Here is a 19115-nt window from a genome sequence, read left to right on the forward strand (position 1 = left end):
GTGTGTGTGTGTGTGTGTGTGTGTGTGTGTGTGTGTGTGTGTGTGTGTGTGTGTGTGTGTGTGTGTGTCCGCGCACACAGAGTGTGTATGCAGGCGTTTGTGGGGTGCTCTCTAACTGGGTGATGTAATGCCGTGACGGGTGCTGCAGCAGAACCACCAAGCCCAGAGAAGGCGTGGCCTTCCTGCAGAATTGCTGGATAACAACACGGTGCCCACGCTACACCTGCTGCCAAAATAACGCGCCTCCATTCCCACACACACACACCCTTAATCCCTCACTTTCACTGATCTTCTTTAACATTCCCCTGTTTTTTATTGGTCATTTATTTCTGTCTCTTTAAAATGAACAGCAGTGATTTACAAATAATTATTCTTCTAACAAATGATACTTCCCCTCTAAAATTTTACTTAACGATTTCTTAATTTCTTTTAAAAAATGTCTTGATTACTGTGCCTTTGCTGATAAAAGCCAACTCGCCTTCTAAATGTAGTGCATAGGGGGAGCTGAGGTGTGTGCTCCTGACTAACCGCATGTTATAGAGTTGTTTTAGGGTAGGACGATATGATAATACATACCATGACACAATAATAAACTGTTAGAGATTTTACTCTAGTGTGTTTGTCTGTGTGTGTATTCATGGTATTTTCCCCTGTAAAAAATCTCTGGGTGCATGAGGCCATATATATGGATGTGTGTGTGATGAAGAGAGAAGAGGAAGAGTGGTGTCGGGGGGTTTTTATGCGATCTGTGAGTGGGAGTGGATAAGGCGGAACATGGCTCCCTCTCTCTCTGTTTCCACTCATCATTCCTTCTGCCATTTCTCCTCCTCCCCTGCACTGTCATGTTGCATGTCCTGGTCAAATGATTTCGGAGTGTACCACTGCAGCAACAGAGATGGGCAAAAAAAAAAAAGAAGGCACCTCTTTTGATCTATTGTGAGACGTAAACGGCAGCATCGGTGTTTGTGTGCATATTTAGAGGGCCTTGTAGTGATCATTACGAGCATATCGAGAACGATTGCAGCCTTTCCTTTTTAGCTATCATCTGCAAGCTGTGGAGGACATTTTGTCACTGCTTCTGGACAGCGTTACTTCATGTGGGTTTTTTGTGTAATGATGAGTGTGTGATCAAGGCACCTGCTGTAAAATTACTGGCAAGTGGCACCCATTTAAATGCAATCGTCCTACCGGTGGGCTGCTTTTATTTGCATTTACACACACACACACCCTCCGCCCCAGTCTGTGTGGTTGTTAATAGGACCGAGAGTGCTGCTGCCTTTTGTCAGTGTGTGTACGTGGACTCGTCCCTGTGGGGTTTGTCAAAGGAGCCTTTCACCGGGAACAATGATCCATGCCGTTTAGCCTTTTAACCCTTGACGATCCCTGCACTGCAACAAAAGAGACGCACACACACACACACACACACAAAATCTGAAAATGATGCCGTAACAATTCTGCATTTGTAAACATGAGTTCATTATTTCCGATTAATAAAAAAATAAAGAAAAGAAAGTTTGAATACAAAGTAGGACAAGAGCATGTGTATGCCAAGTTAGTAATACATATCTGGTTGGCTGACACCAATCCAAATATAATAGTGAATAGGCCAGTTCTGCAAAGGGGTTTTTGTAAAAATGTTGCTGCAGAGAAACATACACGTAATTTAAAAAAAAAAAGATTAATTTCCTTGACTTTCCAAAAATCTTTTTAGCTTTAAAAAAAGCTGGGCTCATGTGCTTCTTTGAGGCCATTGCTTTTATTTCAGACTGAAGCTGCAGAAAGCTTTTCATTTTAGAACTTCTAGCTTTACAATTAAGCATAGAGAGAGAGAGTGCTTTTTGATTAATGGCAAATTTAAGTGTTGCAGTTAACTAATATTTTCAGTTGGGGAAAAGATAAAAGTGTTTGTAAATAAAAAAAACAGTCTGATTTTTAAATAATTTGATAGATTATGAGAGTGTAAACATGGTCAGTATTACATTAAATGTCTATGTACACATACAAGTTGTGGTAAAGGAGGAACCACTGTGATGTGGACAGGATTGATTGGCCGATATCTCTTATTAACAGACGGTTGATAAGCAGCTCAGTATGCATATATCTAACCCTGAAGCATGGAGACAAGGTTCTGCTGTGGTTTGATAACGGTTCAGAAAATCAATCTCTTTTACAATGTGTTTTGGTGTAGGAAATATGTCTCTTAATATCTGGACAGTTTGGAAATAATTATAAGTATTCAACTGCTTAACACTGTATGCTACAGAAATAAAGGCCAATGCCTCCATTTGTGATCAAGTAACTGACAATTTTATAATAATGGATTCAACCAACATGTAGGAAACAGACACATATGTGACCATTGACAAATTGGTTTATAGCCTCTACTGACCAGCAAGTAGGCCAGACAAAACAACTAATATTCTATAATTTTACATATTTTATAACCTTTTTACATTACTGCAAAAAAATAAAATAATTTTGTACTTACGGAGCCCCCTCTCTGTGTGTAACGTAGAGTTTTTCCTGTGTGTCTCTGCGACGGGTAACGTAGACGGCCAATCACAAGCATTGATAGCTCTTGGTAGGAGAATGCTACATCCTCATTGGCTCACTGACGCTGATGAGATTTTTTGTTAGGGATTGAAATTGGGTATTGAATGAAGAGACATTTTCCGGAGCAGATCATTTACAGACTGCTTTCATCATGTCCAAAATAATTTAGAATTGATGTGTAATGTAGCCTAATTGTGCTAAATATCTGATATTGCATTTAATATACTTATTTATTTTACGTACACGTGCCATTGACTCTTTGACTATTGACAAAAGGAAAAAAAGACCCAAGCAAAAAACATCAAGCAAGTGTAAAATGTTTTTAGTGATATTGTAATATTGGAAGTTATATTTAAATCTTGTTTATTCCATTGTTTTTCTGATTAGTTATTTAAATATGCAGCAGAGCGAGAGGTTGATTTGTAGCAGGCTTATATAAGACAAAGGTCCGCATTTCTGATTCACTAAATGTACGTATTTTAGTATGAAGCATACTCCTTTTCTGATCTGCTCCGATGTGCCATGTTAACATTTACATACAGCATTATATTGATAATACAAGCTCACTTTCTCTATCATTTTCATCACTTTCTCTATCACTTTCAAATTAAAATCCCTTCATTTCCTAACAAGGCTTTTATTGTGCAACATCTGAACATGTGTTGGAAAGTTCTGTGACTTGCAGTTCCTCTACGCAACTTGTACATTACCAATCCCAGATAAAGTAATTTTTTCAAAATATGGGCACTTTAAAAAAAATAATTAAACTTTAGAATTCTAATTAGGGCATTGTTTCCATGGCAACAGTCAAAGTTGTGCTGTTCACCCTTCCACTGGAGATGAGAGGTATGGCGTACAGTTAGCTGGAGTTAAAGAGAGCCGTCACTGAACAAGTGTCTTTCCTGACTACGCAGTTTCAAGCTATCCAGTCTCCTTCTCCGTCCCCAGCCTCTCAGAGCTCCATTGACCCGGTTCCATCTCGGTTCCTTCTGCCGGTCCCACGGTCGGGGATGGTTCTGCTGCTTGCCTGGTCATCTTTCAGTTCCACTGCTCTACCTCATCTGTCAATGCTTCTCCGTTGAGTCTGGTGACTTTAAAGCCTTTTTGACGCAATGTGGATTACAATTTGCGCTTGACTTTGTCCACTATCCCACTGATCAGGATAATATTGCTTACCTGATTTCACACCCTTCTGGTCGAGCAGAGGCATGGGCCACAGCAGAGTGGGGAAGAAATTGTGCCTCTGTGTGACTCGTTTGCTTGCTTCACCCAATCTTTTAACATAGATTTTTCAACATGTCACTCCGGGCAGAGAAGTGGCCCGGGCTCTGGTGAGCTTTTGTCAGGGCAGACAAAGATTGGCGCGCTATGCCATTGATTTCTGCCCATTGGCAGCAGAGAGAGGATGTAATCAGGCTGCTCTACTAGATTCTTTCCTCTATGGTCTTTCCAGTGCGCTGAAGGATCAGCTGGCGGCATTGAACCTCCCAAGGGACCTCAACGCCTTAGCTAACAAGGTTGACAAGCGGGTCTTCGAAAAGGGGGAGTTAGAGAGTTTTGAGTACAAATTTTTTCCAAAGGACGCTTTTCGTTGTTGCCATTCTGGCCAGCTGTCACTTCACTTCAGGCTGCTACGGGTGAGGAGCCCATTCAAGTGGGTAGGATTCGACTAACCCTGGAGGAGAGAGGGGAATCCGAGAAGGAGCATGCAACTTCTGCGCTTAGATAGACCACTTCACCAGGCAGTGTCCAGTAAAACGGAAGGCTCACTAGTAAAGGAGAGGGTCCTGGTGTGCCCTGCTGCTGTTACTAATGTTCCCTCTCGTCCCATGTTTACAGTCCAGATCCAAAGACTGTTCTGGAGATATTATTGTGGTGTCAACTCTGGCAAAGGTGACTTTAGTTCCTGCTTCTCCTTCTGAGGATGCAGATGAGAGGAGTCCTGCTCTTATTTCGATGGAGTCTGAGATTTCGGAGAAGGGTTTCCCTGACCTGATCTTCTGTTCTTTCCTGCTACAGTTCTGTTCAAAGGTTTGCATACCCTTGAAGTATTGGTCATATATATACCATGTGTAAAGAAAACATGAGTGAGCATTCAAAACACAAGTGTTTTAGCCGTTATGGAATTCACATTGAACTGTAGGTCCTAACAGAATGGCACAATCATAAAACAAAACATGGCAACAAAGAACAAAATGAACCAACCACTGTTCAAAATTCGACATACCCTTAGTTCTTATTACTGTGTATTGCCACCTTTAGCATCAATGACAGCATGCAGTTTTTTGTAATAGTTGACCATGAGGCCCTGAATTCTTGCGGTGGTATAGCTGCCCATTCATCTTGGTAAAATGCCTCCAGTTCATGCAAAGTCTTTTGTCGTCTTGCATGTACCGCATGTTTTTGATCTCCCCAGAGTGGCTCAATGACATTAAGGTCAGGAGACTGTGTTGGCCTCCCTGGAACCTTCACCTTTTTCTGCTGTAACCACTGGAGGGTCAACTTGGCCTTGTGCTTGGGGTCATTGTCGTGCTGGAAAATCCAAGAGCATCCCATGCGCAGCTGCCTTGCAGAAAAACATCAAAAACATCAGTGAGCCACCACCATGCTTCAATGTGGGGATGGTATTCTGTTCACTGTCGGCCTTGTTGACCTCTCTTCGAACATTTTGCTTATGGTTTTGACCATAAAGCTCTATTTTGGTCTCGTCACTCCAAATTACAGTGTTCCAGAAGCTGTGTCAAGGTGTTTTGGGGTGTATTGTAACCAGTTTTTTTTGTGGCCTTCTACCATCTACCATGCAGCTCATTTTTGTTCAAGTACCGTTGTTTTGTGCTCCTTGTAGCAACCACATCATCTATTTCCAGAGCAGCCTGTATTTCCCCTGACGTTACCTGTGGGTTCTTGCTTGCATCCCGAACAATTCTTCTTTCAGTTTTGGCTGAAATCTTTCTCGGTCTACCTGGCCTTGGCTTGGTATTGAGAGATGCAAGAATTTTCCGCTTCTTAATAAGTGATTCAACAGTACTGACTCACAAACTCATGGACTATTTGCTAATTGCAATTTACAGAGCCACAGGTGTTGGAAATAACCTTCAATTGCCATTTTCACCTGTGTGTGTGTGTGTGTGTGTGTGTGTGTCACTTTGTGTGCCCGTAACAAGGCCAAACATTCAAGAGTATGTAAACTTTTGATCTGGCCGTTCGGGTTATTTCTGTTATAAATCTTGTTTAAAGAGCAGCCAAACAACTATGTAAAAAGATATGTCTTTATATGATTGCTATGCTTGAATCGAATATGTTCAAAATATATGCCAAAATTCTAAAATGAATGCCAAATTTATGCCAGGGTGTAAATAAGTTAACTTTAGGGCTGAGGGCCCATTAAAGGGAGGGGGACCAATGGAAGACCGCATTTAACACTCCCAGTGGACATTACGAGTGTTTGGTCATGCTTATTGGATTAACTAATGCCCCTGCTGTTTTCCAGACATTTATTAATGCTGTTCTCAGGAATGTTAAGTGTATTTGTGTTTGTGTATCTTGACATTTCGATCTTCTCCCATAGCCTGAATGAGCATTTTCAACATGTACCTCCTGTTCTGCAGGGACCACTTAATCATGAACTGTTTGTTAAAGCAGAGATATCTGAGTTTTATCTTCCCAAAGTGTCCTATCTGGGATATGTGGTGGTCGAGGGCGAGATCAGAGATTGTCAAAGCGGTCAAGGATTGGCCTATTCCCACCAGTTAGGGTCTAACTAAGGGGTCTGGTTGCAGTCTTCTTTCAAAGCCGTCCCAGGGATGGTAAGCTACATCCTTGTGCTTTTCTCTCCTGCAAACACACTCTGCTGAGATCAATAATGATGTGGGTAACCGAGAGCTGCATGTGTGCAGCTTTTGAGCATTTCCCCTGTGTTCCTGTATTCCTGAGTTTCGGATTCCCTTGGATTTCGATCTTTGCCTGTTTTCTTGGATTTTCCCTTTGCCTGCCGTTACTGGACACGGTTGCCTGATTTTATTAGCTCGCTAAGAAAACCCTTGTATTTTACCTTTCTCAGTTGTGTATTCGTGGGTCCAATCTCTGTATTGGTGATTATTTGGGGGATTGCGTCGTAAAATAAAGTGTATCCACACACATACCCAACTTCAGATGAACAATGTTGGCATACAGTTTGAAACAAATCTTTGTCCATTGAGCTAAGTCGACTACCATGCTACAGCTGATAGACAACAACTGGTTCACTGCCAAAACGCGCCGCGTAAACTCACGTTCAAGAATTTCTGTTCTGAATGTGCAAGTAGTTGACGTAGACTGTTAACGATGTGTGTGACACTATGCGTCCGGAAACAGTGTTGCCTACTAAACGTCCTTTACTGAAACGGTTCGGGACAAATACACATAAAGTAAAAGGCCTAGTATTTACAGTGGCAATCATGCTTAGCTGTGAGCAGTTGTGGTTTAAACCACAGTAAGGATCTGTGGTGCTCACGGTGGCCACACAAATTTCAAATATTCAAACTGATTCAATGACTCAGCTTTGGTCCCGGTTGGGTTGTATTAGTCCAGCAAAGTCATCCTCTGCTAGGTCGTTCTCCCCTGTTTTTTTCCAAGCATGTCCACACACCTCCTTAATTACTCCTAGTGACATTGGTGATGGTAGTCAGTATGTTTGTCCTTTTTCTATACTCGAAACCAGCACTTTAAGTCTTTGTTAAGCACTCCTCTCTAGAAATTGACAGCCTCTGAACTGAGAGTACTGCACTCCTAACCTCTAGTCTTATTAAGAAATATTAATTGGCTGCTGAAAGGCACAATGGTGTCTGATCAGCAGTGCAATCCATTTAGCAATCAACGCAAAGCGTTGACTAAAACCTCAGTAATGGCAATGTTCAAAAATTGTTCAGTGTCAATCCCCATGATCGGGATTAAGATCAATCCAGGCATGTTTGTCTAAACCTTAAACAATTTCTGAGTTTCTTTGTTCTTGCTTTATGGGTGTTCAGCTTTCAAATAGGGATGAACTAAAGGCTTCAAAACTGTGACTGTTGCCATGGAAACAATGCCCAATTAGAATACTAAAGTTTCAATGTTTTTTTCTTTTTAAAGTGCCCATATTATGGAAAAATTACTTTATCTGGGATTTGTGGTAGTATTTTGTGTCTTTATATTATATTATATATTTTTACATGTTAATTGGTAAATTATCTTTATATTTCAACCAGACCAGAGTAGTGATTGTTGGAACAGTGGAAAGACAAACCAAGAAGGCCTTTGATAGTTTTTTTTTTTTTTTTGTCAATGTTAAATGAAGTGTGTTTTACAATAATAAAATTACTGTTTATTTAAATGGAGTGTGGTGGGTTAAGTGATTGCAAAATCCTTTTTTTTTTTTTTTGAGCGCACCTCTCACTACCCTTTCATCATTGTTCGTCTGGATTTATTGTAGAAAAAGGTTGTAAAACATCAATCCTGTTGTCTACAGTCAAGATATGAATATCATTTTTTTCAGGACAAATTAGAATAGAGTTATAATATTTGGGTTGCAGTGAGGTCACTTGCATGTTAAAAATGGTTGTAGGGCCTTAAAGATAAATAAAACGGAACATGAATCTTCCAGATTTGTATTGATATCACAGATAGAGCAGTAAAACCTAAGCCATTTACCTCTCTAAAACACTTCTCACATGTCTTGGGAATCACACTGTGAAGAAATAATCATTATAACTTATACAGTTGACAAAATACATACATTTTTTTCAAAGAAAGTCAAGACAATTTTGCCTTCATGACATTTACTTTTGCCAATAATCAACATAATAATGTCATATTTATTTATATTACACCCACAGCAATGCTACACAAGCAATTGTGTGTCTAAAAAAGTGCACCTATTGGCCTTCCATATAGACCTCTTGGCCTTCCATACAAGTGGATGAGGTTGTCTCCCATATATGGGCATACATCCCATAAATGGAATTCTTGACTTCCGTACCCAAATGGGAGATGGCGCTAGCGACATGATTGAGCAAAAACGCGATGAATTATGGACAATCTCTGAGTGGATAAATCTTGGATGTAACAGTTTGGATTTAAAGCTCCATGACCCCGAAAAAGGCTGGAAGTTTCAGGCTCAATAGAAAATCACCTGTAGAGGCTAGAGAGACCCGGAAGAGACCTCTGTAACCGCTAACTTGTTGCCTTTTAACAGCAACCATTGGTAATTTGCTAGCATGTATGGATGTTAAATGATTAAACAATGAATCAGAGGTGCTGTTTTTACTCGTTGGCGAGTGTCTAGGTTTCAAAGGATTAAGAACGATGATGCCATTATCAATCAAGTCTTGATTGGTCAGTTGGTTGTGCTTTTGTACCTTTTGATTTCTAATCTCAGACATGCTGAACTACCACTGAACACATAACTTGTTCAGTAATTAACAAGTAACACACTACAAAACAGGGATTTGTGATACACAAAACCATGGGTTGAACCTGAAGTTACCTTGGTAAACCCAAATCTTGCTTTGTAGTATAGGCCTACAGTTTGTCTTCATGGGGACCAGCATATTTAATCGGACTATATTTCATACAGTAAAATAAACAGAAACCAACAAATAAATTACCCAACAACAAAAAATCCAGAAAACAAAATGACACGTTTCATCATGATGTTACACAGCTAACATGTAGGTACCTCACAATGAAGGAAAACAGATTTTTTAAAATACAAAATTTGAGTTTCTTTTTAGAACTTTGTGTCCTTTGATAAAACGGATGTTACTTGTGAGATTGTGTGTGTGTGTTTAGACACAGTATAAGAAGATGCAAAATAGTGTCATAGCATAGGTGCTTTTGTAAAATAATTTATTGCATTTATTTACCAATAAACCTTTTGGCTGCACCAGCTACTAAAACCAAGCGCTGAAGGCCGCAATTGGCTACAATAAGACAGGATACAGATCGTTCCTGAACCCTGGTCAGCTGAAAGTTGCTTAGATTATTTTTATTGTGTGAGTGTATATAGACAATAGGAAAATAATGTGACGATGTGAAAAGGGTTGCCAAACGTGATGAACCCGCAGGGATTAATCTGTATTTCTGCAATTTTAGTGTTTTGGTCTAGTCTCACTGCTCTCATAGCATTTGTTTGTGGGCTGCAGCAGGCATTTTCTTTGAAAAAGGTCTACAAATCTGTACATTCCCTGTTTATTTAATTGTAGAAGAGTTCGCAGTGCTTAGCTCAGCCCTTCCTTTCCCCTCGAAATTTTAGAGAAGAGACCGGGTGCAAACACATTTGTTTTTATTTTAGTCACTACCCATTGATTCTGGGATTCAGAAATGCTTTCTTATGTTTGCTCTTCTCTTAGGTAAGAGAACATTTTACAATTGGTCGAGAAGAGCACCCTTACAAAGAAAAAAATCCATTGCTGTCACTCCACAAATGTTTTTGTCCAACATAAAAGGGTTTACTTGTACTGACAAACTCAAAGATTTATCACCAAATTAGTTATTTACATAAACAAAATGCATAGTGCACCAGTGCCTGCTTGAGTTTCTCTGTGCCTCTTGTATTTAACATGCTTTAGCAGAAGGCTGTCTCTCCAGGCTGGTCATCAGATAAAGGCAGACTGCCTGGTTGACTGAAAATGATCTTAATTTACCCAGCAGATGACCGATAATTCCAAAAAATCTTTGAGGAGGAGAAAAAAATAAAGCACTATCATCTACTATCAGGCACTTGTAATTAGGATTGGTGACAGCACAGTACATGTAAGCTGTGAACTAGTCTCGCATTGACAGACCTCTACAGCTCACCCACACATTCTGGAATAGGAGAAATAGAACACTCGGTTTATTGGCATTTCCTTAAACCAATCGCCTTGGCCGGCGCTATGCTCTGGACGCAGCCGCTCTGCAAAATAATCTTGGAAAGGAACTTGTTTTGGTAAAACATTTGCAACCCGCCAAAAAAGGCCAAAATAATATAAAATGGAGACGTTATACACTCACCTAAAAGGATTATTAGGAACACCTGTTCAATTTCTCATTAATGCAATTATCTAATCAATCAATCACATGGCAGTTGCTTCAATGCATTTAGGGGGGTGGTCCTGGTCAAGACAATCTCCTGAACTCCAAACTGAATGTCAGAATGGGAAAGAAAGGGGATTTAAGCAATTTTGAGCGGGGCATGTGTTTTGTGAAATCTTTAGACAGGATCACGGGGCGGTTGGCTACAGGCAGATAATCTTCAAAGGCTGCTTTCTGCTAGAGTAGAGTGCTCGTCTACCCCGCCACAGAGCACAGCAAGACAGCGAGCACACGCTCACACTGTCAATAACCACAAACACTGTTTCTGCCAGGATGAACTGTCCCTTTACCTTGCCACAGAATACAGTACAGCTGAATGACTGAATGCAAAGTGAACCCTACTCTGCAAACAAACACTCAGAGGCCGTACCTGCTAGAATAATGTGTCTCTTTATTCCCCACAGCATACAGCAAAGCAAATGACATGCGCATGCCTTCAATACGTGATGCAAAGCATACACTACTTTCAGAGCTCTTACCTTGACACAGGAGTGGGGAACCGTCAGTCCAGCAGAGCTAGCATCAACGTGGCTGGACGTCTTGTACGCGACTCACAGGCAAGCTCCGTCGGACCGTGGGATTCTCCATCTTTTTATTCTCTTAACAAACAAGGGATCGGGTGTGAGCGAGGGGGGGGGCCAGTCCTCACTCCCAGCCCATTCCTTGGTGAGTCCGGTGCACCTGCCTCGAAACCATGTTTCCAAAACAGGAGTGCCGTCCTCAAAACATGAGCTCGATATGTGACCAAAACAGGTTATATAAGGCTTATGCTAAGTAAAACACTGATAAATGAAAAGTAAAACAATAATAAATGAAAAGTAAAACAATGATAACAATTAATCAACAAGTTATACAAGTGACCCACTTAGCTGTTGTCAAGGAACATAATGCAAAATAAACTTTTTCCTCCACAGCATGGTTGTTGGTGCCAGACGGGCCGGTCTGAGTATTTCACAATCTGCTCAGTTACTGGGATTTTCACGCACAACCATTTCTAGGGTTTACAAAGAATGGTGTGGAAAGGGAAAAAACATCCAGTATGCGGCAGTCCTGTGGGCAAAAATGCCTTGTTGATGCTAGAGGTCAGAGGAGAATGGGCCGACTAATTCTAGCTGATAGAAGAACAACTTGTGTGTGCATCCCACAAATTTCCATCGACTGCAAGATGCTATCCTATCAATATGGGCCAACATTTCTAAAGAACGCTTTCAGCACCTTTTTTAATCAATGCCACGTAGAGGCGGTTAGGGCAGTTCTGAAGACAAAAGAGGGGTCAAACACAGTATTAGTATGGTGTTCCTAATAATCCTATAGGTGAGTGTACATCATAAATAAATGAAGTCAGCTGTCTACATCCTGCTTCCATACTGTAGCTAAAAGAGTGACAGAGATGGTGATAAATATACACTGTCAAACCACAGACCTGTTTTACTGCTCTCACAGTTCTCGAAAATACTAGAATAAATAATCTCTACAAGGCTTCACAACTTTATTGCAAAACACAATATACTGCAGCAGCAAACCGTGACTCTTAAACCTTGGCCATCTGACCCCCCCCCAAATTTCCATTTCACTCCATTATAGACAGGATACCAGCTGATCTGGGTGGGTGGCTGATCTTTAATGCAATATCTACATTTCCCATTATCAGCAACCATTCATCTAATGTTCCAAAGGCACATTTTGTTAACTAATCTGATATTATTTTAAAAAACTAACTAAGAAAACATTAAACAACCCTTTTGCAATTATGTAAGCACATAATGTAATCTGGAAACTGCTGCCCTGGTTAAAAAAAAACAAGGCAACTGATCTCAGCTGGGTTTCTGTGTATAATGGAGTCCAATGGAAATTTGTGAGTGACCCCAAACTTTTGACCGGTAGTGTATGTTACTAAATAATAACTATAAACCCACTATCATTTCCATTATCTCAATGCAGTGTAACTGTAGCATGTAAAAAGGCACCTAAAATACAAACGTGAGCATTACGTAAAACAATCGCTATTATGGATCAACAGTCAGGTGTAACCTAGGTAACAGGTGAAGCACACAAACAACAACACCTCAGCTAACTAACTTTAAATGTGCCGGAACTCCAGACCAATACACAGGCTTAATGAACTGAAAATGAGTTATACAACTTACAGTTCTCAAAGACTCACACACACAAAAATTTCAACTGATTATCCTCTGGACAGTAAGTTGCTTTTTTTAAGGAAGGCCCTGGGGTGCGATTCATAATCTTAATAAACGTGAACAAAGTAGAAAAGATGTTCACAGATTCAAATCTCTGGGATCAACTAAATTATATTGAAATTACATTAAATCACAAATGACGCATCTTTCCTAACGTAGTAAGGTCAATAATGAGCTACAAACAGGTTTTCCTCCAACCTGGAGAAATAGGATTGGTCTCTAGAAGCAGCCGGCGGTGCTTAGACGTGTATAAATTTACAACACCGACACCAAAATATTTAATGATAAAATAAAGTAGTATCTAACCTATGTTTTAACAGTAAGGGCTGTAGTACAACTAGGAGGAAACAAGTTATATTTAAGGTTAGAATATACCGTATATAAAATATCTTTCCTATTTTGCTTACGTTTACAAATCCTTAAGCAAAGGTTGTTATTAATCCTTTTCTTTTCTGACCCCAGGGGTGCTCTGTACTTTTTTTTTTCTTTCACTTTTCTCTCACTTTCCTCTCTTTGTGGGAAGCGCGCCTGCTCGCTGTATGAGGCGCGTGTCCGCGCTATACTCCAACATGACGACCTTTTGTACAAAACTAAAGTAACAAGTCAGTTTTTTAAATGTAAGGAGTAGAAAGTACCGGTATAGTTGTGTTAAAATGTAAGTAGTAAAAGTAAAAAGTCGCCACAAAAAGAAATAGTAAAGTAAAAATATCTGAAAAATTTACTTGTGTACTTTTTACTTCGTTACTTCCCATCTCTGACAATCACAGAGCTGAAAGCACAGCATCGTCTTCCTAGCAACAGCAGAGGCAACAACATTCGGTTATTCCTTTACATTCCAAACTGAGTAAGCAGTTTTGTAATGTTTATTTCTTTAAAAAACGTTTTTAAGGATGTTTATTGTCACATTATGAATTGACAAAACATAATTCAACTGATGGCTTTTTAATTATTATTTTATAGAATATCTCCTAGAGGGCCCTAACGGTTCCCCTCTGATATACTGTGTATATCAGTGTATTACAGTGTACTGTGTATATACTGACAACAGCAGTTGAACAAAAAAAAGCATGCACTGGTGATATTCTTGGATCTTAAGAAGACATTTAACACAGTAAAACAGAATTCATTAATAATGAATATTAGAAAAGTATGGAATTAGGGGGACTACACTTTTTGGTTAATCAGCTACTTGCATAGCCGAAATCCATATGTTTTATTGTTGAACATAATTATGAAAAATGAATATGATAAAAAGTGAAAGAACTCACATTTCTGGGAGTAACAATCAATTAAATTATGTTTGTAACCACATATACATTATATTAAGGCCAAAATATCCAAATGAAGTTGCAACACTGTAAAACCACATACCTATTTTTAAGTCAATGTTCATTATACACCTTGTACTGTTTGGAAGTGTGGGGAAACACTTACAAAGCAAACACTTAACCTATATTCAATCTTGAAAAGAGAACTGTAAGAATTGCAAATAAAATCACTTATAGAGCACCAACTACTCCACTCTTCATCAAACTAAAAGCACTAACATTTAAAGAACTTGATGACTGTAAAACTGCACAAATCATGTAGAAAGTATATAATCAATAAGCAGGATGTTCCATATTTGTTGGGAGTTGCACATGTGGAGTACCTTGGTGAGCACTGGTAGCTTCAGTTGCAGAGTATGAGGGCATGCTACGCTAGCAGCTAGTCGAGCAGCATAACGTGTAGTACAATGTGATGGGTGTTTGTCTCTGAAGTAAAGGCTGGACTACAATAGAGCTCTTTGGAGCAGTTTGTGAACAGTGTTTTCTGTGAGAGAAGGTATGTTGCTTTGGGGGGGGGGACTTTGGGCTTTTTCACTTTGTAAACCTACAACAGCACAAAAAAAAAATATAACAAGAAAGAAAAGGGGAAAAGCCAAAAAGCTTAATTATGAGCAATTTAAATGAAACCATTCAGGGAGTTTGGCTAATTATTACCAAAAACAAACTGTTGTACACTTTGCCTGAAAAGCAAGCAGCGGAAACAAATGTTACTTTGGTAATTTATATTTTAGCCCATACAAGAGAGCGGGAGAGACAGATTGAGAGAGAGGTAAATGTACGAATCACATTCTAGCACTGTAGATTTGTGGTTGTAATTGATCTTCATGGTACATTTTCTGCGTAACATTAGGCTGTCTTCTGCTCACTTTTAAGGCAAAGAGCACAACTCTTCAGGCCATTCGTAGCGTTACTCCTTCGTTAGCGTTACCAGTGGACCCCCCCGCTTTTTAAAATGTTTCATTTAAAGATGTGGTAGCAATGGATCTGGAAGGGAAAGGATAACCATGGAGATTTATTCTTTGCCGCTAGCCTGGTCCAGAGCAGGCTTACAGCCAGGCCAAGATTAATCCTGGAGTCTCATGTTAAATCATATGCCGCTCTGGTCCGAAATAAACGTTATTCCGTTGTCTTCTGTATGTGTTCTGCTTTATTTTTATTAACATGCATTATTTGTCACTATTGTTGTCATGAGTTTTATTTAAACCCTACTATAGCAGTTGTTTTGGTGGTTAGAAATGGTTGCACTGGCACCCAGTTGTGGAGTTTAGTGGAGTTTACATTCATCACACGGGTAAACCACAATGCTTGTCATTTGTCGGAAGAATAAAAAACACATGAACATTGTTTTACATATGCTCACAGCCTGGATTGAAGTCACTTACTTCTATTTCTAGTTTTTGTCCCTTTCTGATTGTTCTGTATGAACATTAATTGTATGAAGATATTTAGAATTAGACATAGCTTATAGAGATTTGTACATATGGTTGTAAAACATGTTCTCGCGTTGTGAATAAGGGTTTGAAATTAAGCCTAGAGTCCTCAGGGTACATTTCCCGAGGAACGTTAATTCCCTCTGCTCACTTTAAAGGCAAAGTAGGCTAAATAATAAAACATTTTATTTATATTGTGCTTTACATGGTAGGCTACGTAAGGACACATTACATCTTACACATTCAGGCCGGTCCGCTATAGTCTGTTGGGCTTTTTTCTCTGTGTTTTGATAACACCGTATTTCCCTTTCTGCTTCAGCTCCTCGTTACTTTCCATTAGAAGCTGCTGCTCATTGGGTGAAACATATGCAATAACCATGTTGTCTAATCAGCATCTTGAAATGCCACACCTGTGAGGTGGATGGATTATCTTGCGTAGAAGTACTCCCTATTACAGATTTAGACAGATTTGTGAATAATATTTGAGAGAAATAAGCCTTTTGTGTACATAGAAAAAGTCTTAGAACTTTGAGTTCAGCTCGTGAAAAAAGGGGTCAAAAACAAAAGTGTTTTGTTCATAATTTTTTTTTTCAGTATATATACTTTATAAATGAGGCAGTGTGCAGTGTGAGTTGCTGTCCAGGAAAAAAAGGTTTATATGGAGTGTTTCACATATCTTACAGATTCCCATACTTCTTAAATTAACTAATTTAAGTTTAATTAACTAATTTGATTATCCCAAAAATGCATTGTTACAAATATAAAAATTAAATTATTTGATATTTTGGAGATGCATGGTTAATATTAAAGCAGTCACAATTTCCAAGTGTTATTTAAATAAAAGTACAGAAGTATTCTTAGCAAATGTACTTAAAAAAAATCAAATTCCTATTTTTGCAAAAAGAAGACACCTACGAGTAATACGTTGTATTATAGCTTGGTTAGTTTTTTTATATACAGTACATACAATGTTAGATTTTCAAAACTGTTGCATCAATGGTTATATAACATTTTGCTGTTGCTACTAGCTTTAACTACAGGACTACACATCATCCAGAACATTCAGGGTGTCTATTTCGAGATAACATGTCATACAATAACATGAGCCAACGCTTACAAATATTCTGCACTATGTAGTTATTAATTTATTACTCTGTATCACCTACTGTGACATGTGCATTATGCCAAATTAATTATTTATTGCATAGAATATATGTGTTAATAGTGTACATGTTACCATTATTACATTTGTCTTGTTTTTCTATTTCCTATTTATTTTGTGTGTGTATTTTTCTAATGTATTTATATTTAATGTTCATTTTTCTATTGCATCTGAGATGATGTAATGAGTGAATTCTTCCAGTTTAGGATTCAAAAAGTCTGTCTTGTCTTATTTTTACTATTAAGTAGTTTTATTTAATGAGCTGAGTGAGTGATTTAGGGTTCCTAGGTAAAACTAGGTATTGTACCATTTCTCTTGTGATATTATTGGCAGTGGTAGACAAAGTACAAAACTTATAGTACCACACTTACTCTAAGTTTTTTCAAGGTGAAGCTCATTTTAACTACTTTATGTATTGCTGAATATAGTTTAAGATAGAAATCTAATATGTTTTATTGTGAGGTAATAACCTGAATTGGCTTTACATTTCTACTACACATTGCAGATTAATCTTTTAGACACACAAATATATCAGCTGATCAAATTGGATGCATCATTATAAGTTACACTGCCTGGTAGTAAACAATATATACTACAGAAACAATTTGTTGTTAAGATTGAAAAGTTAAATGCCTACAGTCACTTAAAGCTTAATGTACCACTGGGCACAATATGGGGAACTTCACTCATGTAACGTTTTGAGATTGTACACATTAATGTTATATGCTGCTCTCTTGGGATTTAGATGCAAGGAATCACCAGAGGAGGTGTGTATTAGGAGTAAAAATCAATTCTGATGGACCCATTATAACCCTCTGCCTCTCTTTTTCTGACAGTGATGGAACTAAGAGAGGCCAGTGGATCCCTTGTCAGCTCCATTTCCCAGCGGACAACATGAAGGAGGAAATTCCTCTCGCCCTGACAGTCGGAGAAGTCCATTCCATAAGACCCTGCACTATGAGTCTAAAAGTGTAAAAAAAAAGAATATAGGAATCACCTCCTCTTGTCGGTCTTCTCTTTACCCCTAAGGAGGAAAACAACAATTCCTCCATACGACTACTGCCCTGCAACTACTGAACAGTTTACTGATGTAAACATACTGACCCTAAGACTGTTAACTTCGACTGTTCTCCTGCTACTGCCCTTTTCCCTTTAAAAACATATTTTTCTAAGAAATATTTATCAGAATATATCTCTGCATATACTGTGGATAAAACTGGATCATTGAAATTCAGTGCGACCCATCCTAAGATTTTAACTCCCCTTTTTGGATTAAAAAAAAATCATTTGCAGCTATGGGTCTTATAGGTTTTTCTATCAGACTGCAAGTATTCCTCGGCACATGTCTGGGACTGGACTTTTTAGGCACTCCAGGTCAGTGGGCACGCTACCTCCGCTGGGACGCCAGCACCCGTGGTGACCTCAGCTTCCAGTTCAAGACGGAGGCCTCGGAGGCACTGCTGCTGTACTTTGATGATGGAGGCTACTGTGACTTTCTGCAGCTGTCAGTGGTAGAGGGCCGAGTGCAGCTGGGTTTCAGCATTGACTGTGCTGAGACCACAGTCGTGTCTGACAGACGGGTGGACGATGGCAGTTGGCACTCTGCCACTCTGAGCAGGTATAACCTCCGCACAGTTCTGGTACTGGATGGCCAGGCTAAAGCAGATGAGGTGCGACCTCAGCGTCTGTTCATGAAAATAGTCAGCGATCTGTTTCTGGGTGGAGTGCCTCAGGATATCCGCAATGGTGCACTCACACTGCCTACCGTGCGAAACATGCAGCCCTTCAGGGGCACAATTACAGACCTCAAATATGGCATCTCGCAGCCCCTGTTCCTGGGAAGCTTTATGGTGCCCCTGGAGACAGAAGGGTGGTGCACAGTGAACCCATGTGAGAATGGCGGTACATGCTCGGTGGTGGATGGACAGCCAGTCTGTGACTGCTCCAAAACCGAATACAAGGGCCGCTTCTGCAGTGAAGGTAACTCATGCCTTTAAATTCTCTGACGCAGCTGACTTTGGCAGGACTCCCAACTGTGAAACAGACTTAGAATTTAGGTAGTTTGTTTGGTATTTCAACCTTCTTACGTTTTTATTTATTGCAAATCCAACTGAAGGCATTATGCCGACATTGATTGATTGATTGAACCTTGATTTGAGATGCTCAACAGATTAGAGATGTGGCCAATAATTAAGAGGTCTGGGACTAAAGCCAGTTCATTAAACATTAAGCAACATGACGAAATCATCCAAATAACCTATTACAAACAAGACCTAGCATCAGTGATTCTTCTTTCACATTTGGTGAGCTGCCCCAGTTAGGCTTTGGAAAAACCCATTTGGTTTGTTGTACC

At 39.4% G+C, this 19115-nt stretch overlaps 1 protein-coding gene across 1 annotated transcript in view; it reads left to right on the forward strand.

The window, feature by feature from the left end:
- The window catches only part of nrxn3a (neurexin 3a), a 191381-nt gene that overhangs the window by 2769 nt on the left and 169497 nt on the right, over nt 1-19115 (forward strand). Inside the window, exon 2 of the mRNA XM_034857472.1 lies at nt 17599-18742. Within this exon, the coding sequence (XP_034713363.1) occupies nt 18058-18742 (685 nt within the window). The 5' untranslated portion in view covers nt 17599-18057. The remainder of the gene's footprint in view (nt 1-17598; nt 18743-19115) is intronic.

This window comes from Etheostoma cragini, chromosome 20 (assembly GCF_013103735.1).
Source record: "Etheostoma cragini isolate CJK2018 chromosome 20, CSU_Ecrag_1.0, whole genome shotgun sequence".
Lineage (NCBI taxonomy): Eukaryota > Metazoa > Chordata > Actinopteri > Perciformes > Percidae > Etheostoma > Etheostoma cragini.